The sequence below is a fragment of the Suncus etruscus genome, chromosome 2, assembly GCF_024139225.1.
Source record: "Suncus etruscus isolate mSunEtr1 chromosome 2, mSunEtr1.pri.cur, whole genome shotgun sequence".
NCBI classification, from domain to species: domain Eukaryota; kingdom Metazoa; phylum Chordata; class Mammalia; order Eulipotyphla; family Soricidae; genus Suncus; species Suncus etruscus.
This window is the reverse complement of record NC_064849.1, coordinates 11,142,574-11,169,651: the sequence shown is the minus strand read 5'-3', so window position 1 is coordinate 11,169,651 and position 27,078 is coordinate 11,142,574. Positions and strand designations below refer to the sequence as shown.

The following is a 27,078-nucleotide window of genomic DNA, read 5'->3' as shown; positions in this document are numbered from 1 at the left end:
GAGCGTTTGCCTTGCATGCAGCCAACTCAGGACTGATGATGGTTCAATCCCCAGCATCCCATATGATCCTCCAAACCTACCAGGAGCAATTTCTGAGCGCAAAGCCATGTATAACCCCTGAGCACCATGGGGTGTGACACCCCCCCCCAAAAAAAAAAAAAAGACAAGCTTGACTCTGAGATTCTGAGATGTCAAACTAACCCAGGACACTCAACACACTGATGCCAGCATGTACCACCAGTGGTATACACCAGGTGTCCCATGGGCAGTATGTACCACCAGTGGCCTACACTTGGATGTTGCATGGTGGTGTATATACAGCAAAATGTGGGCAGTCCATGAGAGGAGTCCATTTCCCAGCCCCAGAAACCATGTCAGGTATGGGAAGTCTCCAGGATCAGCACCCCCACTCCCACCCCCCCACGCACACCACAAAGCTCCCCAACACCAGCAGCCTAGACATAGGCTAGACATAGACACGGCCTGGCCAGCAATTGAGATGAACAGACATGAGACAACAACACTGATGGGTAAGGGGTAAGACACCCTGTTAGGTCTCAGCGCCAGTACCTGTTTCACTCTTGCTAGAGAAGCCTGCAGCCTGCTTGATGGCGGCAGCCGTGAGGGCCAGGCCCCGGGTCCTCTTCAGGCCGTGCTGTAGGACGGCCTCAAACTGGGCACATAGGCAGGTCACCCTGAGGAGAACAGGAGCATCAGGTCACCGTGAGGACAACAGAGGCGTCAGGGAGACCCCACCCAGGGTTGGAGACCCACCGACACCTGGAGACCGAGCATGGGGGCAACAGGTCACTGGCATGTTGTTGCCATTGTCATGCCCCCACACCTCTCCCCATCTCTGGACATTTCAGGAGACTCAGAGCAGCCACACACGGTCAATCAGGCAGATGTATAGGAGCCCCGGAAGCAAATGGAGTGAACCAGAAATATGGGGGGGCGGGGGGAGGAAGGACACCAATTTACAAACCAATTGGGTTAGGTGCAAGGGGAGTGAACTGTTCATTCACACACTTCATACTTTATCCCGCACTGTCATATCCTAACAATGTTCCATTTTAACCCACTGTTGCCTACAGACACATTATCACACGCTAACACATTGACAGCCCTGGACGTGCCTTAATAAACAAGCTCACTGGAGCAGAAGCGATAGCACAGTAGGACGCATTTGCCTTGCATGCAGCCAACCCAGGATGGACCAGGGTTTGATTCCCAGCATTCCATATGATCCCCCGTACCTGCCAGGAGCAATTTCTTAGCACAGAGCCAGAAGTAACCCCTGAACGATACCAGTTATGGCCCAAAAACCAAAACCAAAAGAAAATAAAACAAAAAAGCATCATAGTACCATAACCAGGGGCTTAGGGACTAGGAGCTTAGGGACAAGATGACAAGCCCTTAGGGGATGGATTCCCCAGCCTACCAGGTGGTGACCCCTAGATCCCAGACCCCACAATGCTGCGACCCCACAACCCTGAGGCCTGTGACTCGTCCTCAATCTGCTGGTCCCATCTGGTCCGTCCCCCCATCACAGGAGCAACAAGAGCCCTATCTGCTCTCCAATATGCCACAAGTATCCCCATTGCTCACCGGACTCCAGGTTCCAGGGTGCCCAGCCAGGGCCTGCAGGCTGTGGAGCTTTACACATGTGTTAAGGGCACCCCTGAGACTGGTACAACCACAGTGGCAAGGAACCAAAGTGAAGAGGGAGGCAGGAAAGGGAGGCCGGTGAGTGCAGTGGTGGGAGGGAGGCACAGACAAGACAGGGGCCTGGCCCAATGGCCTCCCACTACTGGCCAAACAAATATTTGCCTTACAAAGGCCCTGCAGCCACTACCATCCTGAGGCATTTCCTGTTCCGCCCACCAGTCACCTGCAGTGATGACAGCCCAGGCTGGTCATGCAGCCCCACCCACAGTGACACAGGAAGGCATGAGCATTTCTGATCACACGTGAGAAGGTGAGGAGTAGAGCACCCAAGGCCTCTCAGAGCTTCCGGGGGGCGGAGGTGACACACATCTCTGGTCCCCAGTCACCACACAGGCGCCTTTCCTGACTGCCACAGCCCAGAGCAGCAGGACTAGCTGCCAGTGGGAAGCTGTCCTCAGCTTCCAGGCTGGGGTTCGATGGACCAAGGGGAGACCAAGTCATGCACACAGCTGACCTGTGAACTGATCTGCACAGCTGTGGAGCTGAAGACACAGCAGGACGGAGGCACTCGCCTTGCATGCTGCCAACCTGGGTTCAATCCTCAGCACCACAGACAGTTGTAAGAGCCCTGCTAGGAGTGACCCCGAGCACAGAGCCAGTTGTGAGCCCTGAGAACAGAGCTGACAGTGAGCCCAAGTACACAGAAGAGTCAGGAATGAGCCCAAGCACAGAGCTAGGAGTGAACCCCAAGCTTGGAACTAGGAGTGACCCTCAGCACAGAGCCAGGAATGATTCTGAACAAGACCCAGGAGACAGAAGTTTGCTGCATCTAGCCTCAGCAGCAAGAAAAATATGTCCTCATGGTAGGCCGAAGCGGTGGCACAAGCAGTAGGGCATTTGCCTTGCACACGCTAACCTAAGATGGACCATGGTTGTGTTCCATATGGTCCCCCAAGCTGGGAGCGATTTCTGAGTGCATAGCTAGGAGTAACCCCTGAGCGTCACCGAGTGTGGCCCAAAAACAGACAAAAAAAAAAGTCCTCGTGGCAATCTGAGTTCTTAGAAATCAAGAACCCAACCTCTGACCAGCCCAGTGCACAGACAACACCAAGGGCAGTGCCTGGTGAACTGAGACAACATAAGCACTGGAATGCAGGGAGTAACAAAGCACTGGCCCGTGATGGCTGACTGCCCAGGCTACATGGCATTGCTGTTCGACCATCCACCCGTCTGTCTGTCCTGCTGCCCCCATTCCACACACAGCCTCAAAAAACCCTCCCTGTCTGATTGCAGTCCACAACAACCACCTAGCGGAGACTCAGTGCCCCTGTCCCCTCCTCCAGGAAGCCTTTTGGTTGTGCCCACCTCTGAATCTTTCTACCTGGGAGTATAAACACCCTTCAAGATCCAGGCAGGTATAGTGGAAAAAAACAGAAAGAATTTGAGTGGCATGTCTTGTCTCCTACTGGTCTCCCAGCTGCTACTTGTCCTCTCAGTAGTCACAGCAAGGATCCTGTAAGCACCCATGCCCTAGCTCTCTGGAGACTCGGCCTCTGATTTACTGCGAACATATAAACAGGAGTCGAACCAGCAGTAACTTCTGCACTTCTACCAACATCATGCCAATATGCTGGCAGATGAATGCTCTCAAATCATCCCTTTTTTCAGGCTACGGTTTTAGGGCGAACTTCTGGGGGCCACTAGAGCAATCCTGACTGCCCACCTGGGCAGGCTATAAATTCCACTTTCAAGATGGTTCTCACCCTTTCGCCCATGAAAATCCTGGGCTGTGAGTTACAGGTCAGATAAGGATTTACAAGGAAGGAAAAAAAAAGAAAGATTCAGATCGACATTAGTTACACTAGGTGGAAAGTATTTTATGTTCGAGCCATTTGATCACACGAGCGATAACAGCACAGAACCCAGTACACTTTCTCAGCCCTCCAGAATATTGGCCAAGAGTCATGAATGATAAGCCAAGCTTTGTTGAACATCAGGTCAAAGGGAATTAATTCTAGGAGGATATTGGGCCCTTGGTATTAGAATTACTGTGCTTGCTTTTCCACAGTAATTTTCTGATTTTAACTGTTTCCTGAAACAGTCAAAAAACTCACGCTTCAAGATCCAGAAGTGCTGCTGCTCTGTATTATTAAGGAACAAAGAAGGTGCAGTTTCCAAGTCATGGTGAGAGGATGGAGCAATGGCACAGCTGAGAGGGTACTTGACTTGCACACAGCACACCAGGGTTTGATCCCCAGCATCTCATAGGGTCCCCTGAACACTGCCAGAAGTGATTCCTGAATGCAGAGACAGGAGTAACCCCCGAGCACCACCAGGTGTGGCCCCAAAACAACAAAAAGTTATAGTGAGGGCTAGAGACATGACCCAAAGGGTATGATGGGTTGGTGCTGCATACAAGGGTCCTAGGTCAGTCCCCAGCACCAAATGATTTCCCACATCCTATCCGTTGCCCTGTCAACAATAGAAAATTTCCACTCCTGCTGCCAGAGAATGAGACTGTTTGTTTGTCCAGAAGCACTGACACTGACGGATTCAGGACTAAAAGAAAACCAAGGTAAACTATTTGAAACCACAGACAGATGTGACTCCCAGAGGAATCAAAATTTAAAGAAATTTAAATGAGTGCTGAAAACACACATCTAATGGAAAATAATAGATTACAAATAAAGAGCTTTCATGGGGCCAAAGCAATAGCATAGTGGTGTGGAATTTGTCTTGCATGCAGCTGACCCAGGATGGACCTCGGTTTGATCCTCAGCATCCCATATGGTCCCCCAAGCCAGAAGCAATTTCTGAGTGCAGAACCAGGTGTAACCCCTGAGCAACACCAGGTGTGGCCAAAAAAAAAAAAAAAACAATAAATAAATAAATAAAAACATAGAGCCTTCAGACAAAATATTCTATAAAAAAATGTGTTTTGGGGTCATACCCAGAGGTGCTTAGGGGCGATATGGGATTTTGGGAATCAAACCTGGGTCGGCCATGTACATGGTATGTGACTTACCTCATCTCTCCAGCCCAAAAATAAAAAAATCTGGGGGCCGGAGAGATAGCACAGTGGTAGGAGAATATTGGACCCCAGTTCGAATCCCAGCATCCCATATGTTCCCCCGAGCCTGCCACGAGCGACTTCTGAGTGCAGAGCCAGGAGAAACCCCTGAGAGCTGCCGATTGTGACCCAAAAACCAAATTAAAAAAAGTAGTAATAATAATAATAATAATAATAATAAAATAGATAAAGTAAATAGATAGAACACTGCAAAGGCATGTTAATATCTATATGGAAAAAAATTTTTTTTGGTTTTTGAGTCATACCTGGCTCTGTGCTCAAGAAATTACTTCTGGGCCCGGAGAGATAGCACAGCGGCATTTGCCTTGCAAGCAGCCGATCCAGGACCAAAGGTGGTTGGTTCGAATCCCGGTGTCCCATATGGTCCCCCGTGCCTGCCAGGAGCTATTTCTGAGCAGATAGCCAGGAGTAACCCCTGAGCACCACCGGGTGTGGCCCAAAAAAAAAAAAAAAACCAAAAAAAAAAAAAAAAAAAGAAATTACTTCTGGCAGGCACGGGGACCATATGGGATGCTGAGAATCAAACCCAGGCCTGTACTGGTTGCTATGGACAAGGCAAATGCCCTTGAAATATATGGTATATATATTTACCTATATGGTAAATATATCTTTTTTTTTTTTTTTTTTTTTTTTTTGGTTTTTGGGCCACACCCAGCGGTGCTCAGGGGTTACTCCTGGCTGTCTGCTCAGAAATAGCTCCTGGCAGGCACGGGGGACCATATGGGACACCGGGATTCGAACCAACCACCTTTGGTCCTGGATCGGCTGCTTGCAAGGCAAACGCCGCTGTGCTATCTCTCCGGGCCCGGTAAATATATCTTAACTCTGATAAAGCAGTAATATTTTGGACACATATAACTAGGAAAAGATGAATATTTATAGTAAATGAAGACCTTCTATGATAGTTAAGAAAAGGATAAGTAATTCTAGGAAATTTAAAAAGCGATGAAAGGGGGCCAGAACAATAGTACAGCGAACACTCTCAGATATGACCTAAAAATAAAACAAAATAACCCATAAAAATTACTCTGAGAGCGGTGGCACAGGGTATAAGGCCTTGTGCGTGCTAGCTTAGGACTGACCTCAGTTCGATCCCCAGCAGCATCCCATATGATCCCCCAAGCCAGGAGCGATTTCTGAGCGCATGGCTGGGATAACCCCTTGAGTGTCACTGGGTGTGGCCCAAAAACCAAAACCAAAACAAACAAATGAGCAAATTACTCTGTAAAAGTAAACTACAATAAAAAAAAATTAAAATAAGGGCCAGAGCCATGGCGCAAGCGGTAAGGCGTCTGCCTTGCCAGTGCTAGGCTAGGACAGACTGCAGTTCAATCCCCGGCATCTAATATGGTCCACCAAGCCAGGAACTATTTCTGAGCGCATAGCCAGGAGTAACACCTGAACGTCACCAGGTGTAGCTCAAAAATTAAAAAAATAAAAATAAAAAATAGGGGGGAGAGAGATAGCATGGAGGTAAAGCATTTGCCTTGCACGCAAGAAGGACAGTGGTTCGAATCCCCAAGCCTAACCATCACATATGGTCCCCGAGCCTGCCAGGAGCGATTTCTGAGCATAGAGTCAGGAGTAACCCCTGAGTGCTGCCGGGTGTGACTCCCCTCAAAAAAGTAATAAAAATAAAAATTACTCTGTAGAGGGACCAAAGGGAGTACAGTGATACAGAGTACATGGTTGAGCAGGGAGGGTACTTGCCTCACACTTGGCCAACCTAGATTTGATCCCCAGCACCTCCAGGAGTGATTCTTGAGTGCAGAGCAAGGAATAAACCCTGAGTACAGAGGCAGGAGTCTATGTTCCCTGTGTCCCAGAGGATCTGCCCAAACTGAAAGGAATAAGTCACCCTATCTATGGCCCAAATTTCATCACTGCATCCTTGATCACAAGGTCTGACACTGTGGCCAGTCTCTCCAGTGGTAGTTTTCAGATACAGACACCTTTACCTGCTGTCAGAATCTGAGGCGATCTCCTTCCTCCCGCCAAAGCGGATTTGGCACTGCAAGAAAAAAGAAACCATGAGGCCCAAAAGATACAGGATATTCAAACCTCACCCAGCACAGGGACATGGGGCTAGAAAGACAGCACAATCATTAGGCCTTGCATGCAGCTAGAGCAAGATCCAGGGATCCTGGATCGAATCCTAGATCTGCATAAGGGCTGCTGGGTACTACCTGGAGTGGTACCAAACAAATAAAAAACAGGGCCTGGAGAGATAGCACAGTGGTGTTTGCCTTGCAAGCAGCCAATCCATGGACCTAAGGTGGTTGGTTCGAATCCCGGTGTCCCATATGGTCCCCCGTGCCTGTCAGGAGCTATTTTTGAGCAGACAACCAGGAGTGACCCCTGAGCACTGCCGGGTGTGGCCCAAAAACCAAAAAATAAATAAATAAAAATAAATAAATAAAATAAAAAACAAACAGGGCCTGGAGTGATAGCACGCAGCTGAACCGGGATGATCCAAGATCAATCCCCAGTATTTCATATGGTCCCAGAGCCTGCCAGGAGTAATTTTTGAATGCAAAGCCAGGAATAAGCCCTGAGAGCCACCAGGTGTGGCCCAAAAACCTAAGAAAGGAAGAAAAAAAAAAAACTATGGAGACACGATTCAATGGGAGCATAGGCGCCCCAGGTTGAATTCCTAGGTCCCCAGAGTACCACTGAGAGTAGCCCTAGAAAGAAAAAAACAAGAGGACAGAGTGATGATAGCACAACAGGTAGGGCACTTGCCTTGCATGCAGTTGACCCGGGTTCACTCCTCAACGTCCCAGAAGTGATCCCTGAGTGCAGAGTCAGGAGTAACCCCTGAGGGGCTAGAGTGGTAGTACAGTGGTAGGGCCTTTGCCTTGTACACAGCTGACCCAGGACAGACCCAGGTTCGATCCCCAGCATTCCATATGGGCCCCCCGAGCCTGGCAGGAGCAATTTCTGAGCACAAAGCCAGGAGTAACCCCTGAGCATTTCCAGTTGTGGCTCAAAAACAAAACAACAAAAAAAGAAGAAAAATAAATTAAAAAAAGGAGTGACCCCTGAGCACTGCCAGATGTGGCCCAAAACCACAAGAAAAAAAGGCAACTCACAAAACAGTCTGTAGGCTCATGGAAAAGAAGGCTCAGGGCCAGGCATCTGGGTGCTGAATCAGGCTATCCCTGTGTCCCTAAGGATCTGCCCAAACTGGAGGGGACCCCGCATTCTGGCACCCTGAGTTCTTGAGGTGCAGGCGGGCAATGGGTTAGCACTACACAGGCGCCCTCTAACACCTGTGCCTTGTGCCTCTCCAACAGAGGACAGGCCAGTCTGTAGGCAGAGGGATACAGGTGTCTCCAGGAAAAGCCCCCAAACCCAAGGCCCAAGGTACAGCTCCCTCACCTGTTTTACGGCATCCAGCAATCTTTCCAACAGGCACTGTCTCCTCACATCATTGTTCTGTGACCCTGAAGGCAAGGAAAGGATGTCATTAAGAGTGGCTCACCATGCCGCTGGTCTCCCAAGGATGACCACCAACGTGTCTCTCATAAAGTCAGCACAAAATACTGGGTGCTGGGGACAGCAAGAAGTCTCTCCAGATTAGGGGAACAGGAGAAAATGACCCTGCATCAGAGATGGTACCAGGAGCGGAATGCAGGCTTGGCATGCTCCAAGAGGAATACACACACACACACACACACACACACACACACACACACACACCTTGGCTTGGCATGCTCCAAGAGGAATACACACACACCACACACACACACACACACACACACACACACACACACACACACACACACACCCCTTGGTCCCCCAACTCAACATTGACCAATGCAGCCACAAAAACAAACAAACAAAGAAATTGTAGGGGGCCGGGCGGTGGCGCAAAGAGGTAAGGTGCCTGCCTTGCCTGCGCTAGCCTTGGACGGACCGCGGTTCGATCCCCCGGCGTCCCATATGGTCCCCCAAGCCAGGAGCGACTTCTGAGCGCATAGCCAGGAGTAACCCCTGAGCGTTACCGGGTGTGGCCCAAAAACCAAAAAAAAAAAAAAGAAATTGTAGAAAAACACTTAGGGGCAGGAGAACTAGTACAGGAAAATTAAGGCATTGGCTCAGTTCCATCCCAGCCCCTCACAACGGTCTCCCTGAGCACAGAGCCGGGAGCAACCTTGGAGCACTGCTGGGAAGAAAATGTGGGTAGTCCCATCTTGCCTCTGGGGCTCTAGAATCCAGTTCTTGGGTCTGCCTGGGGGAAAGGGAGACCTCTGGTGTCACTACCACTGCTGAACCCAGAACCTTCATCCAAGCCTCAGGCAGGTGTAGAAGACCCAAGACCCTGAAGGGAACCCCAGATTTTTGCAGAGCCCACACCTCGGCTCATTTCCTGATGGGATGGTGACAACATTCTCTGACCCGCTGAGCAAGCCCTCTGCTCTGAACAGAAACAACTGAGGTCAAGCAACTGGAGGCCCCACTGTCCTCCCAGCCCTCCCACCCCACTCCACCCCGGAATGTTCCGGTGGCCCCAGGACAGCCTCGTGACCAAGGGGGAAGGGCACTGGGGACTTCAGGCGCACAGAGCACTAGAGGTGCAATGCAGCCTCTGACCACCAGAAGGCAGAGAGCAGGAAGTCCCAGGCCCGGGGCCAGTTGCCCATAAAACCCAAGGCCATCAGCAATCTTGGACCCTCTGTCCCCAAGCAGGGGCAGCCACGGGGACAGGCAGGGGCTTCATGGTGGACAGGCAGGTGGAGAAATAAGCTCCTGGGGACACAGCGGGGTGCACAATCGTGTACACAGGAACCCACTTTTTCCACTAGGACTGCCAGAACACAGACCCTAGCAGAGCCAAAGATATCCCCAGGGTCAGGAGCCAGTGTCCCCTCCCCCACAAAAAACAATAACAAGGGCTGAGCCACTGTGTGAGCAGCAATTAGCCCCTGACAAAGGAGTTAGAGGACACACTGACCAGGTGTGTGACCCAAGGTGGTGCTCCCCACCCCACCCCACCCCACCCATACACATGTGTCAATCAGTGTCTGCAAAAACTGTCATCGCTTAAAAGGAACTGGAACAGCCCATGGAGGTCCCAAATACCTGCCAGACACCAGACACACTCCCCCAAAATGGCCCAGCTCCCAAGGTCAACTGCCATGTCACTCAAACTGTCCTTTACCAGGGGCCGGGATAAAAATACAAGGGGGAGGGCTTTTGCCTTGCATGCAGCCGACTTGAATTCTATCCCCATTGGCATTCATGGTCTCCCAAGCCTGCTAGGAGTAACTTTTTTTTTGTTTATTTGGGGGTCACACCTGGCAGCACTCAGAGGTTAGTCCTGGTTCTGCACTTATAAATCACTCCTGGTAGGCACAGAGGACCATATGGTATACGGAGATTCAAACACCACCTGTCCTGGATCTGTTATGTGCAAGGTAAACGCCCTACCACTGTGCTATCTCTCCAGCCCCTGCTAGGAGTAATTTATGAGTGCAGAGCCAAGGAGTAACCCCAGAGTGCTGCCAGGTGTGGCCCAAAAACAAACAAACAAACAAACAAAAAGTCTCTCTTTACTTGCCTCAGCCTCCACCTCCCTTTTGCCAGCATCATTGTCATTTCCTTCCTGGCTGCAGAATCCAACAGCCGACAAGGATGTAGGAGCGTCTCCTCATTTTCAGGGACTCATTGCAGCTCCCATATGCCCAAGCTGCAGAGTCAATAGCATAGGACTTAACTGCCCTCACTCACCAATGTGCCACACACTCGGACCCCACTGAATTGTTGTTCACATGTTTGTTCACAGCACTTCCATGTGTATGCAAGACCCACTCATGGGACAGAATCACGGCACAGGGCTTTTTATGGGAAATGAGTTGGGTCACACCCAGTGGCACTCAGGGGTTACTCCTGGCTCTGCGTTCAGAAATCACTCCTGGAAGGCTCGGGGGACCATATGGGATGCTGGGATTCAAACCACCATCTGTCCTGAATTAGTTGCGTGCAAGACAAACAACCTGCCGCTGTGCTATCACTCCGGCCCCAGCACAGCTCAGGGCTTAAAGTCTTGTCCTGCACCTGGTTGACCCCGGTTTCCTCCTCAGTGCCACATGTGGTTCCCTGAGCTCCCCCAGGAGTGATTCTTGAGCACAGAGCCAGGAGTAAACCCTGAGAACCGTTGAGTGTGACAAAGAAAATTATTTTTGGCCAGAGAGATAGATAGCACAGCGGTAGGGCGTTTGCCTTCCATGCAGCCAATTCAGGAAGGATATGGTTCAAATCCCGGCATCCCATATGGTCCCCTGTGCCTGCCAGGAGCAATTTCTGAGCTCAGAGCCGGGAGTAACCCCTGAGAGCCACAGGTGTGATCCCAAAACCAAGAAAAAAATAATTTATTTTTAAACAATCAAAAATTAGAGCTGAGAGGCCGGAGAGATAGCACAGCAGCGTTTACCTTGCAAGCAGCCGATCCAAGACCTAAGGTGGTTGGTTCGAATCCCAGCGTCCCATATGGTCCCCTGTGCCTGCCAGGAGCTATTTCTGAGCAGATAGCCAGGAGTAACCCCTGAGCACTGCCGGGTGTGGCCCAAAAACAAAGCAAAACAACAACAACAAAAATCAGAGCTGAAGAGATAATACAGTGAGTAAGGAACTTGCCTTGAATTTGCCAGGTTATCTAGCATTCCCAGAGACCTGCCAGGAGTGATCCCTGAACACAGACAGGAGTAAACCCTGAACACCACAGGGTGTGCGTGTTCAGACCACCCGTTCCCTAAAACAGGAATAGATTTAAAGGTGGGGTCAGCAGACATTTCCATGCAAACAGTGTAATAGTACATTTATGAGGCTCTGTTGGCGAATCATCTGTCACAGCTATTGTCACAGCCATCACAGTGCAAAGCAACCAAAGACAATGGATATCTGTGTCCCCCAAAGAAACAACAAAACAGATGGGCAGAAGAGTGTCAGTTTCTGCTATTAAAACACATGCAAAGGGGCTGGAATAATAGAACAGCAGCAGCAGGGAGGGTATTTGCCTTGCATGAGGCTGACACAGGTTCAATCCCTGGCATCTCATATGGTCCTCAAAGCCTGCTAGGAATGATCTCTGAGTGCACATCCAGAAGTAATCTGGATGTAATCCAGAGCACCACTAACTGTGGAGGGAGGGAGGGAGGGAGGGAGGGAGGGAGGGAGGGAGGGAGGGAGGGAGGGAGGGAGGGAGGGAGGGAAGAAGACAGACAGACAGGGATGGGGCCCCAGGCTCTATTTCCAGCATCCCACATGGTCTCCAGAGTGAGCTCAGAATCAGGAGTAATCCCTGAGTGCTGCCGGGTGTGGCCCAAAAACAAAAACAAAACAACAAAAACACAGGAATAGAGAGATTTCTGCTCAGGTATTAATCCTGACAGTGCTAAGAGATCATGGCTGCTGATGCTCAGAGGCCATATATGAGGTTAGGGATCAAACTATGGTCAGCTGCACACCAAGGCAAGAGCCTTAACCCTACTACTATCACTAGCCCCTAAAATAATTATACACACACACACACACACACACACACACACACACACACACACACAATGACTCTATACAAATATTTTGGAGAGAAAGTAATTCTTTCCTCAGATTGGAGAAATGCAAATGACAACCATCACAGGGTCCAATGGTGCAGACTGTAATTAAAACCAGGGAATTTACAGGACAACTCAGTGGAAACAGTCCAGTAGAAGAAGAAAATACTGTTGCCAGTAAGTTCTGAGTAGCAATGTGGTAGCACATACCAAAAGCTACAAAAATATCAAAGCCCTTTGCCCAAGAGCCAGCAAGAGGAGGCAAGGAAAGGAATGAGCGTCTTTCTCCCAAGGACCCTGCCTTGCCTCTACTTGCAAAAAGTGGGTGAACTCATCACCCACTTCACTTCCATCCTCCACTACCCCAATCAAGTAAGCACAGCCCAATACACACAATATACACACAATGGGGAGTCAAACGCCAGCAGTGCTGTCTGCCCCCCAAGCTTGTCCCACTAAAAGCCCCTGACTGCCCAGCATAGCAATATGGACACATAGGTTCTCCTGTCCTGTCCTGTAATTACAGACCCCAAATCAAATGGAACTGCTCTTCTAAATAAAGTTTTATTCTAACACATTCCTGACTGTTGACTTAATGGACTGCCTAGAGATGGATTTTCTATTACATCAGAGATGAGCAATTGGAATAGAGAACAGATGGTCCAGAAAGCAGAACTTTACTCCCTGGCCCTCTCCAAAGTCGCAAAGTCCATCCTACTGCTTCCTCAGTCAAACCCACTTTCTTTTCCTACAAGGTGGGGGAAGTGTTAGGGGTGGTAAAACAAAAAAAAAAAATTACTGTAAGGTGGGAATTTATCGGAAAGTCAGGCAGCCTTTTCCCAGTAAGTGTGAAGAGAAGGAACTAGGGTAATTGTTCCAAGTGGAAACACTACTCCAAATGTAAAACTGATGCCTTGAACAAAAAGTACAAAAATACCTTAAAATTCAATTATTTAATGAGAGATCTGTAGATAAGCACAGCCCATGTTTCCACAACAGCTCGAATGCTTTTTATATTTTAATTTTGGATGGAGGAGAAAAGAGAAACAGACAGGGCTGGAGAAACAGTTCAGGAATGAAGGCACTTGTTTTGGGGTTAGTGAGATAGTACAGTGAGAAAGGTACTTGCCTTGCATGCGCTGGCCTGGGGTTGATCCCTGGCATCACATAGGGTCCCCCAAACCCAGGCAGGAGCAATTATTGAGTGCAGGGCCAAGAGTCAGCCCTGGAGCATCGCAGGGTGTGGCCCAAACAGAAAAGAAAAACACAGCAGCCTCTATTTGCTGATTATTAGGATATCCGAGACACTGAAAGACATGTTAAACCACACAGAAAGGAAGCACTCAGCAAGATCCCAAGGAAACCTTGCAGAAAGAGCCATTTCCTTCACCAAACATTGCAAAAGACAAAAGGAAAAGCGGCAAGGGTGGGGATGCTCAGGAAAAGGATTGCTTCAGAAGCTACCTTGGGGAAAGAGGAAAGAATGCACAGAATGGGAGAGAAATTCTGCTAGGCCTCTATAAGCACATCCATAAATTAAAATGAACTCTTAGGACAAAGAACCCTTTATTTGGGGGGGGGGGGTGCACACCCTATGATGCTCAGGACTGACTCCTGGCTCAACACTCCTGGTAGTGCTAGGGTGGGGAAACACATTATGGGATGCTGGAGAATGAACCCAGGTCAACTGCGTGCAAGACAAACAGCCTTTCTGCTGTGCTATCTCTCAAGCCCCACAAAGAACCCAATTCTTTTTTTTTAATTCTTTTGGTTTTTGGACCACACACTGTGGCACTCAGAAGTTATTCCTGGCTCTGCACTCAGAAATCGCTCCTGGCAGGCTCAGGAGACCATATGAGATGCCGGGGATCAAACCAGGTCCGTCCCAGGTCTGATACATGCAAGGCAAACAAACGCCCTACCTCTGTGCTAGCACTCCAGCTCCAAAGAACCCAATTTTAAAATGGAAAAGGGTCTGAACAGATATTTCTCTAAAGGAGCACACAGGGCCAATAGGGACATTAGGGAAATGCAAATCTAAACCACAAAGCAGCATTTCACACTTAACAGAAAAGTCTCTGGGACATATGGAGTGGGGTGCTGAGGGGTTTCTGCACCTGCAGGGGAGGGCCCACAGCAGAGGGAAGTGGGGCGGCCCACGACCTTTTACCGGCCACTCAGCGGGCTTCAGCAATTCTGCTCGTCCACATCTCCCTGAGGGAAACATTCTGTCCCCACCAGTACTTGGACAAGGCCGTTCACCACAGCAGAAGCGGGGCTGGAGCAATGGGACAGTGGGCAGGGCTGACATGGACTCAATCCCAAGCACCACCAGTGTTCCCTGGACCCTGCCAAGAGTGATCCCTGAGCACAGCTGGGTGTGATCCCAAAACAAGCAAAGTCGGTAAGGTGTCCATCCACTGATGAATGGATTCCTCCAAAGTTTTGAAGCATGTCTTCACCCCGCACACAGAACCCCGAATGCCAGGGAAGCAACCAGACACAAAAGCCACACTTGGTCAGAACTTGTTTCTTCGAATGTTCACACAGGGGATCCCAAGAAGAGAAAGTAGATGAGGAGTGCTGGGACCTAGAAGTAGGGGGACACCAAGCAAGCATGAGATTCTCGGCAGAGCAATGAAAAGTCCCCAAACTGATCATGGTGCTGCGTTTGTACAACTAGGTGTATATACAGGAAATGGAGAAAAGGCAGAAAACTAAGACAACTCAATAGAGACAGATCTCTAGTATATGAGTTCGATCCCTAGCATCCCATATGGTCCTCTGAGCACCCAAGGAGTATTCCTGTGTACAGAACCTAAGCATTTACTGGATGTGGCCCCCACATAAAAAAAAATATTTTTTTTAAAGGAACACATAAAAGACCAAAAAGAGGAAATGCATCCATGCCACTTTATGGCACTGCATATCAACCAACAATCCCCCATTGTTTGCCTCAAACAATGGCTGGGAACAATGTGGACTTTCCCTGCCTACCTCCCAAACCCCTCTCCAAACCCCTCAGCCTCAGTGACATTCTCCCATCACAAAGCAAAGCTTTGACCCCGATGCTTTCTCCAAACATAGATAAATAAAGCCATTTCTTGGTGTCTTTTGGCAATGATTCTTTTTTTTTTTTTGGTAATGATTCTTTTATTAAGTTTTCAAACTTCCTGAGCTTTGATATTAAAGTAGCTTCTTGAAAGATACACTGATCAATTTCCCTTGACTTTTTATCAACTTCACTTTCTTTTCTTTTATTGTTTTTGCTTTGGGGTCAGAAATAACTCCTATAGGCTTGAGGGACCCTATGGGATGCTGGGGATCAAATCTGGGTCAGCCGCTGCCCTTCCCGCTGTGCCCATCATCTTCACTTTCCCTGTGCAGTAACTGACAGCAGAAGAGAGAAGGGACCACAACTGAATTTGGGACTCAGATTTCTTTCTTCTTTTCTTTCTTTCTTTTAGTTTTTGAGCCACACCTGGCAGCGCTCAGGGGTTACTCCTGGCTCTGTGCTCAGAAATCGCTCTTGGCAAGCTCTAGGGACCATCTGGGATGCCAGGTATCTAACCCAGGTCCTTCCCAGGTTGGCCATGAGCAAGGCAAATGACCTATCACTGTGTTATCGCTCAGGCCCCGGTACTCAGATTTCTAAGGGAAATGGGGAACTGGACTTTGCTGCTCGGTAGCCCAGCAGCCCAGCACTTGCCTGGCAAACAAGAGGCCCTGGATTCCACCCTCAGCACTGGAAAACTAACATCCTCTTAGCCCCATCATGGGTCCCAGAAAAAAATAAACACCTCACACCTGTATCTTCATAGAAACAAAAACAAGTTGAAGTTCCTGACTACATAGCATGTGAGAGGCAAGAAGGTACCAATCACTTCACCAAGTAATTCTTAGTCATGGCCATGAGCTTGGGAGAAGAGTGGTGGCCTGATTTAACTCCCATTTTTGCAGAGGTTTCAGAATGGTCAGGTGATATTCTATCTATTCTCTCCTTCTCTCTCTGTCCTCTCTGTCTCTTGCATCTTGCTCTGAAAAGTCACTCATGTGCAAAGCAAACCTCCAAGTTTAAAAATGCCCAGAGAGACACCTTATTTCCCCAGTCCCCTTTTCTTGTGCAAGAAAGACCCAAGAGGTCCTCTCTCTCACAGGCTTCACACAAGCAGACCTGGCTGTCAGGGAAGGCGGGTCCACCGGGCTTGGCTTCTCCCGAGTCACGTTGTGCCTACAGACAGCCAGACAGCGCCCAGAGATGACTTAGCACCTCAGCAACTGGGGAACCCCCAGGGGGGAGAGAGATAGAGAGAAAGAGAAAGAGAGCTGAAAACTCAAGTCCGCCCCAGAGGCGAAACTTCAGAAGGCCCTGGAGGGACAGTGGTTCCCCAACCTGACCTCCTGCCCTCCCAATCCCAGGACTGCAAACGGTGGAGCGAGCGGACCCCGAGATTTCCAGGAATGGAAGGACTAAATAAGACCTCAGAAATGCAAAAAAAAAAAAAAATTTAAAAAAACTGGGGTGTTAGAAAGGCTCCCCCAAAGCCGTGCACGAAGACCCAGACGATGGGAGGAAGGAACAGAAGTGAGTTGCAAGCAACCCTGGGGAGGGAGGGAGGGGACAGGGAAGAAGACAAAGAGGAGGAGCGATCAGGGTTTGCAGGGAGCTGCAAAGTGGGTGTCCAGAGACGAAAAAAGTCCTAGAGGGCCCCAAAATAGAGGGACCCCGGGCAGGCTGGAGCAGGCATGCAGGGGGGCAATGCCAGGGGGCCTGGGGCTAGGCGTAGGAGCTGAGGCACCACTCAGTGCAGACAGGAGCACCCAGAACCCGACGCATGGGGGATCTGGAAGCCTTGGGTGTCCGGGAAGACCCTGAGAGGGGGATTCCGAGACCCCAAAAGCGGAGGTCACAAACATTGGGGGTGTCCAGGACACCCAATTGCCAGTGCCCAGGGCCAGGGAAGCAAGCACAGGTGGAGGTGCCCGGTGGAGGGCGAGCAGGAGGGCGCGGGGCTGCGATCGAGGCAGCTTGGACGGCCGGGACGGACTCCGGGCGGGCGACAGCGGCCAGGCCGCCACTCACCGCTCATGGTGCTGCCGCCGCCCGGGCTGGAGCAGCCGCAGCCGCCACCGCCGCCGCCGCCGCCGCGCTACTGTCAAAGGCCCGGGAGGCGCCGGCCCCGCCCCGCCCCGCCCGCCCCGGAAGTAGTTCCGCCGCCGCGGCTGGTCCCGCCCCCAGGCCCGGAAGGTAAACACAGGAGTCGGCCTGGGGCGCCAGGACCGCCATGTGCCTTGTGCCATGTTCCCTGCTGTCTAGGCTTCCTGGGTTACAGCGGCGGTGGCGGAGACCCCCCGATAGGGAGGTGTTGGGGAATCCTCTGGTGTATACAGACTTGAAGGAACATAGGGGATCGGGCAGGCCGCGTCTCGGCTCTCCTGGGCTTATTACGCTTGTGTCTAGGAGCCAAGGCATGGGAAAGGGGCCTGGTCTTTCCAGACAAGAGAAAAGGATGGAGAAAAGATGTTGGGGGTGGGGGGCGGGTAGGAGAGATAGCATGGAGGTAGGGCGTTTGCTTTGCAGGCAGAAGGACAGTGGTTCGAATCCCAGCATCCTATATGATCCCCCGAGCCTGTCAGGAGATGCCCTGAGCGTTGCTGGATGTGACCCAACCCTTCCACAAAAAAAAGATTTGGGGGGCGCCTGATAAAATTGGATGGGTCGGGGTGAGGAGCCTCCCTAGGAGCTGAGCTGTTCCATGGCTGTGGAGCTGGGACCGGGATCCCAGGAAGGGTAGCAATGTGCCCTTCTTGGTTGGAGGGACTGGCTGGGGGAGAAGAAGGGAACCAGAGAGGGGACATTGAGGAGGTGGCTAGAGGGGGGTCAGCAAGTGGGGAGTCCCGGAGGAAGGTGGGCAATGAAGAGGCTTCTCTACGCCGAACAGATAGGGATGGGAATTTGGGCAAGCTTTCAAGCTAACAGACATCAGTCTGAGTTAGATGCCAAGTCTTTTCCTAAGCAGGAGTTATAGATTAGGGCAGAAAATTCTCAACAAGAGTCAGCCTCCCACCCCCAAAAAATATATATATGGGAGGATTAAATTGGAAGGGGGTTTTGGGCCACACCCGGTGGTGCTCAGGGGTTACTCCTGGCTATCTGCTCAGAAATAGCTCCTGGCATGCACGGGGGACCCTATGGGACGCCGGGATTTGAACCAACCACCTTAGGTCCTGGATCGGCTGCTTGCAAGGCAAATGCCGCTGTGCTATCTCTCCAGCCCGAGAGAATTAAATTTTAGTGACAGGGGGGCCGGGCAGTGGCGCTGGAGGTAAGGTGTCTGCCTTGCCTGCGCTAGCCTAGGACGGACCTCGGTTCGATCCCCCGGCGTCCCATATGGTCCCCCAAGAAGCCAGGAGCAACTTCTGAGTGCATAGCCAGGAGTAACCCCTGAGCGTCACAGGGTGTGACCCAAAAACCAAAAAAAAAAAAAAAAAAAAAAATTTTAGTGACAGGATCCAGCTGAGCGACAGCACAGAAGCAGAAATGGCCCAAGTAGATCTGCAAAGCAGAGGTGAGATCATCTCAAGGACATGATTTATTTAGACTACATTATACCCAGTTACCAAGATTATAAAGCGAGACCTGAACCACCTGAAGGGCATCCCACGTGCATAGTTGAGTCAGGTAGCTCAGAGTCAGCTGCCCGATTCCAGTCAGAAGTTCAAGACCCACCTGGGTACAGATCTGATCCTGGCACTCTGTGTTCCAAGTGATTGCATCAATTAATTGCCAGCCGCATGCAGCCCGGGATAAGTGCCACAGAATAGGACTGTGCGCTTCACAGTGCAAAAAGAAATAATAGCTTAATACAAAGGAGAAGGTCGTAAACTTCCCAGTAAGAGGCATATTAGCATAATGCATAGGATAAGGTCAGAACTTCTAGTAATGTTGGCATTATACAGAAGATAAGGTCTGAACTTCCTAGGAATTTCTTTTTTTTTTTTTTGGCTTTTGGCTTTTGGCTTTTGGGCCACACTTGGCAGCACTCGGGTTACTACTGGTTCTGTGCTCAGAAATCACTCCTGGTAGGCTTGAGGGACCATATGGGATGCTGGGGGTTGAACCTAGGTTGGCTGCATGCAAGGCAACCACCCTCTCCACTGTGCTATTTCTTCAGCCCCTCTAGGAATTTTTCAATAATTGTATTCTTTTTTGGAGGGAGGAGGGTCTAAGGCACAATGATACCAAGAACTACTCTTGGCTCTATGCTTGGGAGTTACTCTATACACAAGGCAAGTGCCTTCGCTTCTGCACCCTCTCCTGCCTGCTTTCTAGCAACTAAGCCAAAATACAAAGCTAGTTAGCCACACTCCAGGAACCATATCTTTATTCCTATTCCTGCAGGTTCCAGTACCACATAAGAGCCGCATTGTAGTTGTAAAAATGTGCAGGGAGCTTTAGTTCATTGTATCAAGAATTTATCATGAAACCAAAGAAATTTGTACAGAGAAGTTTCCCCACAACTCAGCAGAAGAAATGCATCTAACAGAAGTGTTAAATCTGCAGCTGGCAAGATTGCAGGGACCCTGTAGGCCCCAGCACTTCTGCGGGCCCCATGGCCAGCTGGCAGAGCTATTTAGCAGATGCAGATTTCTCCAAACCCTTGATCTTTGGCACCAGGTAGTCCGCAGCATGCCGTGCTTATTTTCCCAGAGACAGAAACAGAGGTGCCTTCTTCCATGACTGGGAGTGGAAAGAAAGGCTCGTGGTCCTCCTGTGGCTTCCTCATGGCACAATCATTACAGGAGCATTCTACAATGCACTTCAGGCCACCCTGAGGAGGAAGCATTTCCGCCTTCAGCCCTTTGTGCTCTGGGCCCACCTTCACCAGGTGCCCAAGAGCCGATCCTGTTTGTGCAGAAATAGAAACAGTCACTAAAATTTGCAGTAGATAATGAGGCACCTGTCCAACTTCGGAGAAATGCAAGATCAGCTCCATCAAACCAGACCTAAGTCCTACCACTTATTTGGGGGACAGGAGTGCAGTGTACACCTGGTGGTGCTCAGGAGATACTCTTGGCCTGACTTTTTGGGGTCACTCACCATGGTGCTTGGAAGATTCTACAGTGCAGGGGACCAAACCTTGAGCTCGCTCTTAGAAGCTCAGAAACCTTACACTGAACACTATCAAACCAACAGCCATGTAAGACTAAGAAACTTTCTCTTTTTCATTTTGTTTTGTTTGTTTAGGTCATACCCAGTGATGCTCAGGTTATTCCTAGCTTTGCACTCAGGATTACTTCTGACTATGCTCAGGCCATACTCCAGGCCTCTCCCTCTCTATTTACTCTGGATATAACCCTTTGTTTTTTGGTTTTTGGGCCACACCTGGCAGCGCTCAGGGGTTACTCCTGGCTATGCACTCAGAAATTGTTCCTGGCTCGGGGGACCACATGGAATGCTGGGAATTGAACTACCTTCCGTCGTGGGTCGGCCACATACAAGGCAAACACCCTACTGCTGTGCTATCTCTCCGGTTTCCCTCCCCTCTTTTTTAAGTCAAGGACTAGAGAGATTGTACAGGAGTTAGGGTGCCGTTCCTGCATGCCACCAACCAGGGTTCAATCCTACATGCCACATAACTGAAGACTGTCTTTAGTTATTCCTGAGGGTCCAAAATGATAGTAAAGTGGGGAGGGCATTTGCTTGGCACTCACTCCCAGCATTTCAAATGGTCCACTGAGAACTTCCAGGAGTAATCCCTGAGCATGGCCAGATGTGGCCCAAAAACAACAAACATTTTGCATCATTAAAACAAATAAGACTCCTGGCTTCATACACATCTCAGCAGCAGGCTCCAGTTTAAGGAGAAGCCAAGACAACAGCTGGGGGGGCCGGAGAGATAGCATGGAGGTAAGGTGTTTGCCTTTCATGCAGGAGGTCATCAGTTCGAATCCCGGCATCCCATATGGTCCCCCGTGCCTGCCAGGAGCAATTTCTGAGCGTGAAGCCAGGAATAACCCCTGAGCACTGCCGGGTGTGACCCAAAAACCACAAAAAAAAAAAAAAAAAGACAACAGCTGGGATATTCCTCAGGGAGAATTCATTGGAGTCTGGGATGGTTTTCTGCAGGAACTCATGGGCACCTCTGTTTAAGGTTGGTCTAGGGGCATGGCCAACAGTGTTCGGGTGCTTCTTGCAGCTCTGTGCTGGGGCTGAGGAATCACTCCCAGATGTGATCAGAGATGACATAGATTGATACACCAGGCCTATGCTTAGCCCCTGGAGACAATGGGTTCCATTATTGCCAAAGATTCCACTCAGCTCACACTCTTTGGTTTTGGTTTTGGTTTTGGTTTTTGGGTTACACCTGGCAGCTCTCAGGGTTACTCCTGGCTTTATGCTTAGAAGTCACTCCTGGCAGGCACAGGGGACTATATGGGCTGCCAGGATTCAAACCACCGTTCATCCTGGATCGGCTGCTTGCAAGGCAAACGCCCGACCCCTGTGCTATCTCTCCAGCCTTCAGTTCACACTCTTCCTTTGATTTTATTTTCTTGGGGGGAGACCACACCTGGTAGTACTGAGCTCTTCTTGGCTGTGTACTGAGGTGACTTCTGGAAGTACTGAGGGAGCCATGCACTGGTGGGAGTTGAACTCAGGACCCCTAGGGCTTATGTGCTCTCCCACCACCAGCTGCCTTTGGTCTTTTGTTTGAGGGCCACACTTGGCAGCTCTCAGGGATTACTCCTAGCAAGCTCAGGGGACCATATGGGATGCCAGGAATTGAATCCAGGTAGGTCCCGAGTTGGCCAGATGTAAGGCAAACTCCCTACCATTGTGCTATCACTCCGACCCCATCAGCTGCCTTTGTACCTTTATGGACCTGGGAGGTATTTGACGCTACTTTACATGCATGAAGTAACAAAGAACCCTAGGTCATGATACACCAAGAATCAACCTGGGAGAGATGCCATTTGGAATTCAGGAAAGTAAAGATGTCTCTAGACAAAGCATTTGGTGGCACTTTTATGTTTTTGAAATGAATCTCTTGTGATCGCATAAGAATGGCATCTCTTGGGGCCGGGCGGTGGCGCAAGAGGTAAGGTGCCTGCCTTGCCTGCGCTAGCCTTGGACGGACCGAGGTTCGATCTCCCGGCGACCCATATGGTCCCCTAAGCCAGGAGCAACTTCTGAGCGCATAGCCAGGAGTAACCCCTGAGCGTTACCGAGTGTGGTCCATAAAACCAAAAAAAAAAAAAAAAAGAAAAGAAAGAAAGAAAGAATGGCATCTCTTGGACTGGAGAGATAGCACAGCAGGTGGCATTTGCCTTGCACACAGCCAATCCCAACAGACTCTTGCTCAATCCCCGGCATCCCATAACTCCCCAGCCTGCCAGGAGTAGCCCCTGAGCACTGCTGGGTGTGACCCAAAAACCAAAAAATAAATAAAAATAAAAACTCCATTTTACACCTGTGCAGGTAAGTCTTACTCCTTCCCAGGCATGCTGCAAAGTGATTCCAGAACTAATACAGGAACTAAGGTGCTTGCCTTGTAGTAGCAGACCCCAATTGGATCCCTAGATACCACCAGTAGTGGCTCAAAAATCTATATTCCATACCCTACCCCCAAACAAAATCACACTTAAAAATCTCTTCTTTTTCACATCTGGCAGCACTCACAGGTTCCTTCTGACTCTGCTCAGAAATTGCTCCTGGCAGGCTAGGTTGGCTGCATGCAAGGCAAACGCCCTACTACTGTGCTATCACTCTGGTCCCTTAAAATCACTTCTTACCTGCCTGTCTGTCAGACACTAGACAAAAAAGAAGAAAACAAGTAAATCATATGAATTGTCTCTCTGTCCTGTGTACTTCACTAGAAAGCAAATGCCTAAAGAAATTGGGCAATGCTGGAAAGAGAACAGCTGGTAAGGTGCATGCTTTGCATGCAGTGACCTATTTGAAGCCCAACACCTAAAATGACCCCTCAAATTCCTCAGGCATAATCCCTGAGCTCAGAGCCAGGAGTAAACCCTGAGCAACCCAGGGTCTGACCCAAAAACAAACAAACTAAAACCAAATTGGGCAATGTCGGCTGAATGTTTGGGAACTGGGCTGTGAGCTAAGGTACTCGATCCAGATAAAGCCCAAAGGGAAACTAGTTTCTCATCTTGGTCTGTCCTACTTTATCAGTAAACAGCTGTTCCCATGATCACTAACTACTCCAGGAACAACTGGTTCTGCATACTCACATTTTTCAGGGCTGAAATGTTCACCTGAGCAAACACTTCTATTTGTGTTCAAAGTATGGCTACATCTTTCAAGGCACATTTTTTCCCACTTGAAGACTGCCCAGCTAACTTTTGTCCAAAAAGTACAAACTTGGAGCCTGAGAGAGAGGACAGTGGGGAGGGCTTTTGCACTTTTACGGGGCCAACATGAGTTCAGTGTCTGGCATCCGGTAGGGTCCTCTGAGCCTGCCAGGAGTGATTCCTGAATGCAGAAGTAACCCCTGAGTACTGCCGGGTATGGTCCAAAAAAAAAAAAAAAATAATAATACAAACTTCCTGAGAGAGCCTGAGTACTTGAACAGAGTAACAATTAGCCAGGGAGATTTATCTGGAGAAACAGGTTGTAGGCTGCTTACAGAGGTGTATTCTCCAGAAATAAGTCAGATCTGAGCCAAAGAGTACTGTAGGGGGGGTACTGCTTGCCTTGCACACAGACAACCTGGGTTTGGTCCCCAACATCCCATATAGTCCCCTGAGCATTTCCAGGTGTGGCTTGAAAAATAAGAAAAATATCTTTTATGATAGCCAGAGCAATAGTATAGTGGGGAGGGCATTTGGCTTGCATGGGGTCTACCCAGGTTTGATCCTCAGCATCCCATATAGTCCTCCAAGGACCTCAAGAAGTAATTTCTGAGTGCAGAGCCAGGGGTGACCCTGAGCACCTCTGAGTGTGGCTCAAAAAAGGAAAAAAAAAAAAAAGCCAAACCTTTCTACAGGAGCATTCACTTAACAGAACTGACCTGATCATTTCTAGTAGCATCAAGAATCAAGTAATATTTACTATACACCTGAATCTAGTAAAAGGTTATAGGTTGGTTCTGCTTAATACAGAATGTACTGCCTTGAGTGGACCGGAGCCATAGCACAGCATATAGGGCATTTGCCATGCACACAATGGACCCAGCTTCAATCCCCGGCATCCCATATAGTCCCCCAAGTGCCTTCCAGGAATAATTTCTCATCACAGAGCCAGGAGTAACCCCTGAGTACCTCTAGGTGTAGTCTGGCCCCCCCTCAAAAAAATACCCTCTAAAATTACTGATCGAAATACTGAGCATGAAGACAGGGAAGTAACTAAGAACTCAGAACAACCACTGCTCGAAAAAGGATTTCTCAGGGCCCCTCCTACCCACCTGTGTTTCTTGGTTTTCCCAGCAAGGACTCCGACCTCAGCTTTCTGAGCAAGAACATCACAAAAACTGTGAGAGACAGGATCACGCTCAGGCCCAGACAGGCCCAGAGAAGGGCGTTTGTTCCTTTCACTAAAGGAGAAGGTCAGAGACACGTGAGCTGATATGCATGTGCATCAAGTATTAATTTTTGGTGTCATTCGATTGTCCCAAGTCATCAGGTTGAATCTCTATATATGTGTTTATTTATATGTGTATGTGTGCTCTCATGCGTAACTCTGGTACCAGATGTGTTTCTGGCAATTTGGGGGGGAGCACCATACTCTGATGCTCAGGAGTTATTCCTGGTTCTCACCTCAGAAATCACTCCTTGAGGGACCAGAGCAGTGGCATAAGCAGTAAGGCATTTGCCTTGCCCACGCTAGCCAAGGACGGGCCACGGTTCATTCCCCTGGCATCCCATATGGTCCCCCCCCCCAAGCCAGGAGTAATTTCTGAGTACATAACCAGGAGTAACTCCTGAGCTTCACCGGTGTGGCCCAAAAACAGCAACAAAAAAGAAAATCACTCCTTGAGTGCTATGGGACCATATGGATGTCAAGTATCGAACCCAGGTTCGCTATATCCAAGACAAGTGCCTTCCACAATCCAACCTCTCCCCAGAAATTATTTTTGTTGTTTGCTTGTTGGGGGCTATTCCTGGTGATGCTCAGAACTTACTCCTGGTTCTGTACTCAGGAATTACTCCTGGCAACAGTGCTTGGGGGACCTTCTGGGATGCTGGAATCAAACTTGGGTCAACATGCGAGGCAAACACCCTCTCCATTATACTATCACTCGGGCAACTTTTCTTTTCTTTTCTACTTTTTTTTTTCTTTTTGGCTTTTGGGCCACACTCAGTGGTGGCACTCAGGGGTTACTCCTGGCTTTGCATTCAGAAATTGCTCCTGTCAAGCTAGGGGACCATCTGGGATAAAGGAATCGAACTCAAGTCAACTGCATGCAAGGAAAATGTTCTACCCACTGTGCTATTGCTCCAGCCTCATCTCTGGCAATTTTCAAATCTTAAACCATTCATAAGAATTTTGAGGGCTGGAGAGATAGCACAGCGGTAAGGCGTTTGCCTTGCATGCAGCTAATTCGAACAGACAGCGGTTCGAATCCTGCCATTCCATATGGTCCCCCGAGCCTGCCAGGAGCGACTTCTGAGTGCAAAGCCAGAAATAGCCCCTGAGCGCCGACGGGTGTGACCCAAACCCTCCCCCCCCCAAAAAAAAAAGAGTTTTGAAATATCCTGCTAACTACTAAATAAAATTGAGTTCAGTTCTGAATAATGCCTTTGTTCCTCTTAACCCCATTTCTTTTTTCACTTTGATTCAAACACTCTCACAATCTTCCCATGCTTATATGTCTTTTTTTTTTCTTTTGGTTTTTGGGCCACAGCCAGTGACACTCAGGGGTTACTCCTGGCTATGTGTTCAGAAATTGTTCCTGGCTACAGGAACCATATGGGAAGCACGGGATCGAATCGAGGTCCCTCCTGGGTCAGCCGCATGCAAGGCAAGCGCCCTACCACTACACTACCACTCTGGCCCCCATGCTAATATTTCAAATAAACTGCTGTGAGATAGAAGCCTGCACGTGAAGGCCTTGTCCCCAGGGTGACATCACTTACTTGCATTGCAGTGATGCTGACAAGGCAGAGGAGGGGTATTGGAACATCGCAGGTGACATGGTTTGCAAGAATTAAGCAAACTGTCAAAATACTCATTTTGGAAGCACTGCTGAGCCATCTGGAACTTGATCTCAGAAGCAAGCAGGAAACCACAGCAGGAACAGTCGGGAAAGGACAAATTCCACCTTTGAAAATTCCAGGCCACACAATAGCAATAGAGATGGCAGCTGAGATGCTGAAGGAAAAGAAAATTCTCGCCTCAATGGCTCGTTCCCCTGGGGCCGTCTCCTTGTGGTTGAGAATTTGAATACGAGCTCTAACCCCAGTTCCTAAGAAGTGTGGGGTCCTAGGAAGGTTGTAAATAGCAAAGGTCGACCACACCTGAAACAGAAATTGCTTATTTATAGAAAGTATTTCTCACCCAGGTGGCAGTTACCAGAGATACCAAAGCCTGGCATCAAGCTGAAGGGTTCCAGAAGCTTCCCTACAAGATGGGCTCAAAAATGCACCAGTGTAAGAGCTGGGCCAGGAGCTGAGGCATAGGATTGCAGGGAGGGCACTTGCACACAGCCAACCCATGTCTGATCCTCGACATTTCATAAAGTCCCTGCCAGAAGCTTTGAGGAGCTGGAGTGATAGCACAGTGGTAGGGCTTTTGCCTTGCACATG

General features: G+C 49.4%; 2 protein-coding genes across 2 annotated transcripts in view; both read right to left on the bottom strand.

Annotated features, from left to right (window-relative positions):
• The window catches only part of SNX29 (sorting nexin 29), a 97,492-nt gene extending 80,024 nt beyond the window's left edge, over nt 1–17,468 (bottom strand). The window contains exons 1-4 of the mRNA XM_049768550.1: nt 17,399–17,468; nt 8,141–8,205; nt 6,718–6,770; nt 571–695 (exon numbers count right to left, since the gene is read on the bottom strand). Of these exons, the coding sequence (XP_049624507.1) occupies nt 571–695; nt 6,718–6,770; nt 8,141–8,205; nt 17,399–17,405 (250 nt within the window). The 5' untranslated portion in view covers nt 17,406–17,468. The remainder of the gene's footprint in view (nt 1–570; nt 696–6,717; nt 6,771–8,140; nt 8,206–17,398) is intronic.
• A 2,481-nt stretch (nt 17,469–19,949) lies between these two features.
• On the bottom strand, nt 19,950–26,527 carry TNFRSF17 (TNF receptor superfamily member 17). Its single transcript, XM_049768888.1, has 3 exons — nt 26,410–26,527; nt 24,738–24,866; nt 19,950–20,221 (listed from the first exon to the last, which is right to left on the bottom strand). The coding sequence occupies exons 1-3, from the start codon at nt 26,525–26,527 to the stop codon at nt 19,950–19,952; spliced, it is 519 nt and encodes a 172-aa protein (XP_049624845.1).
• Nucleotides 26,528–27,078: the final 551 nt, after the last annotated feature.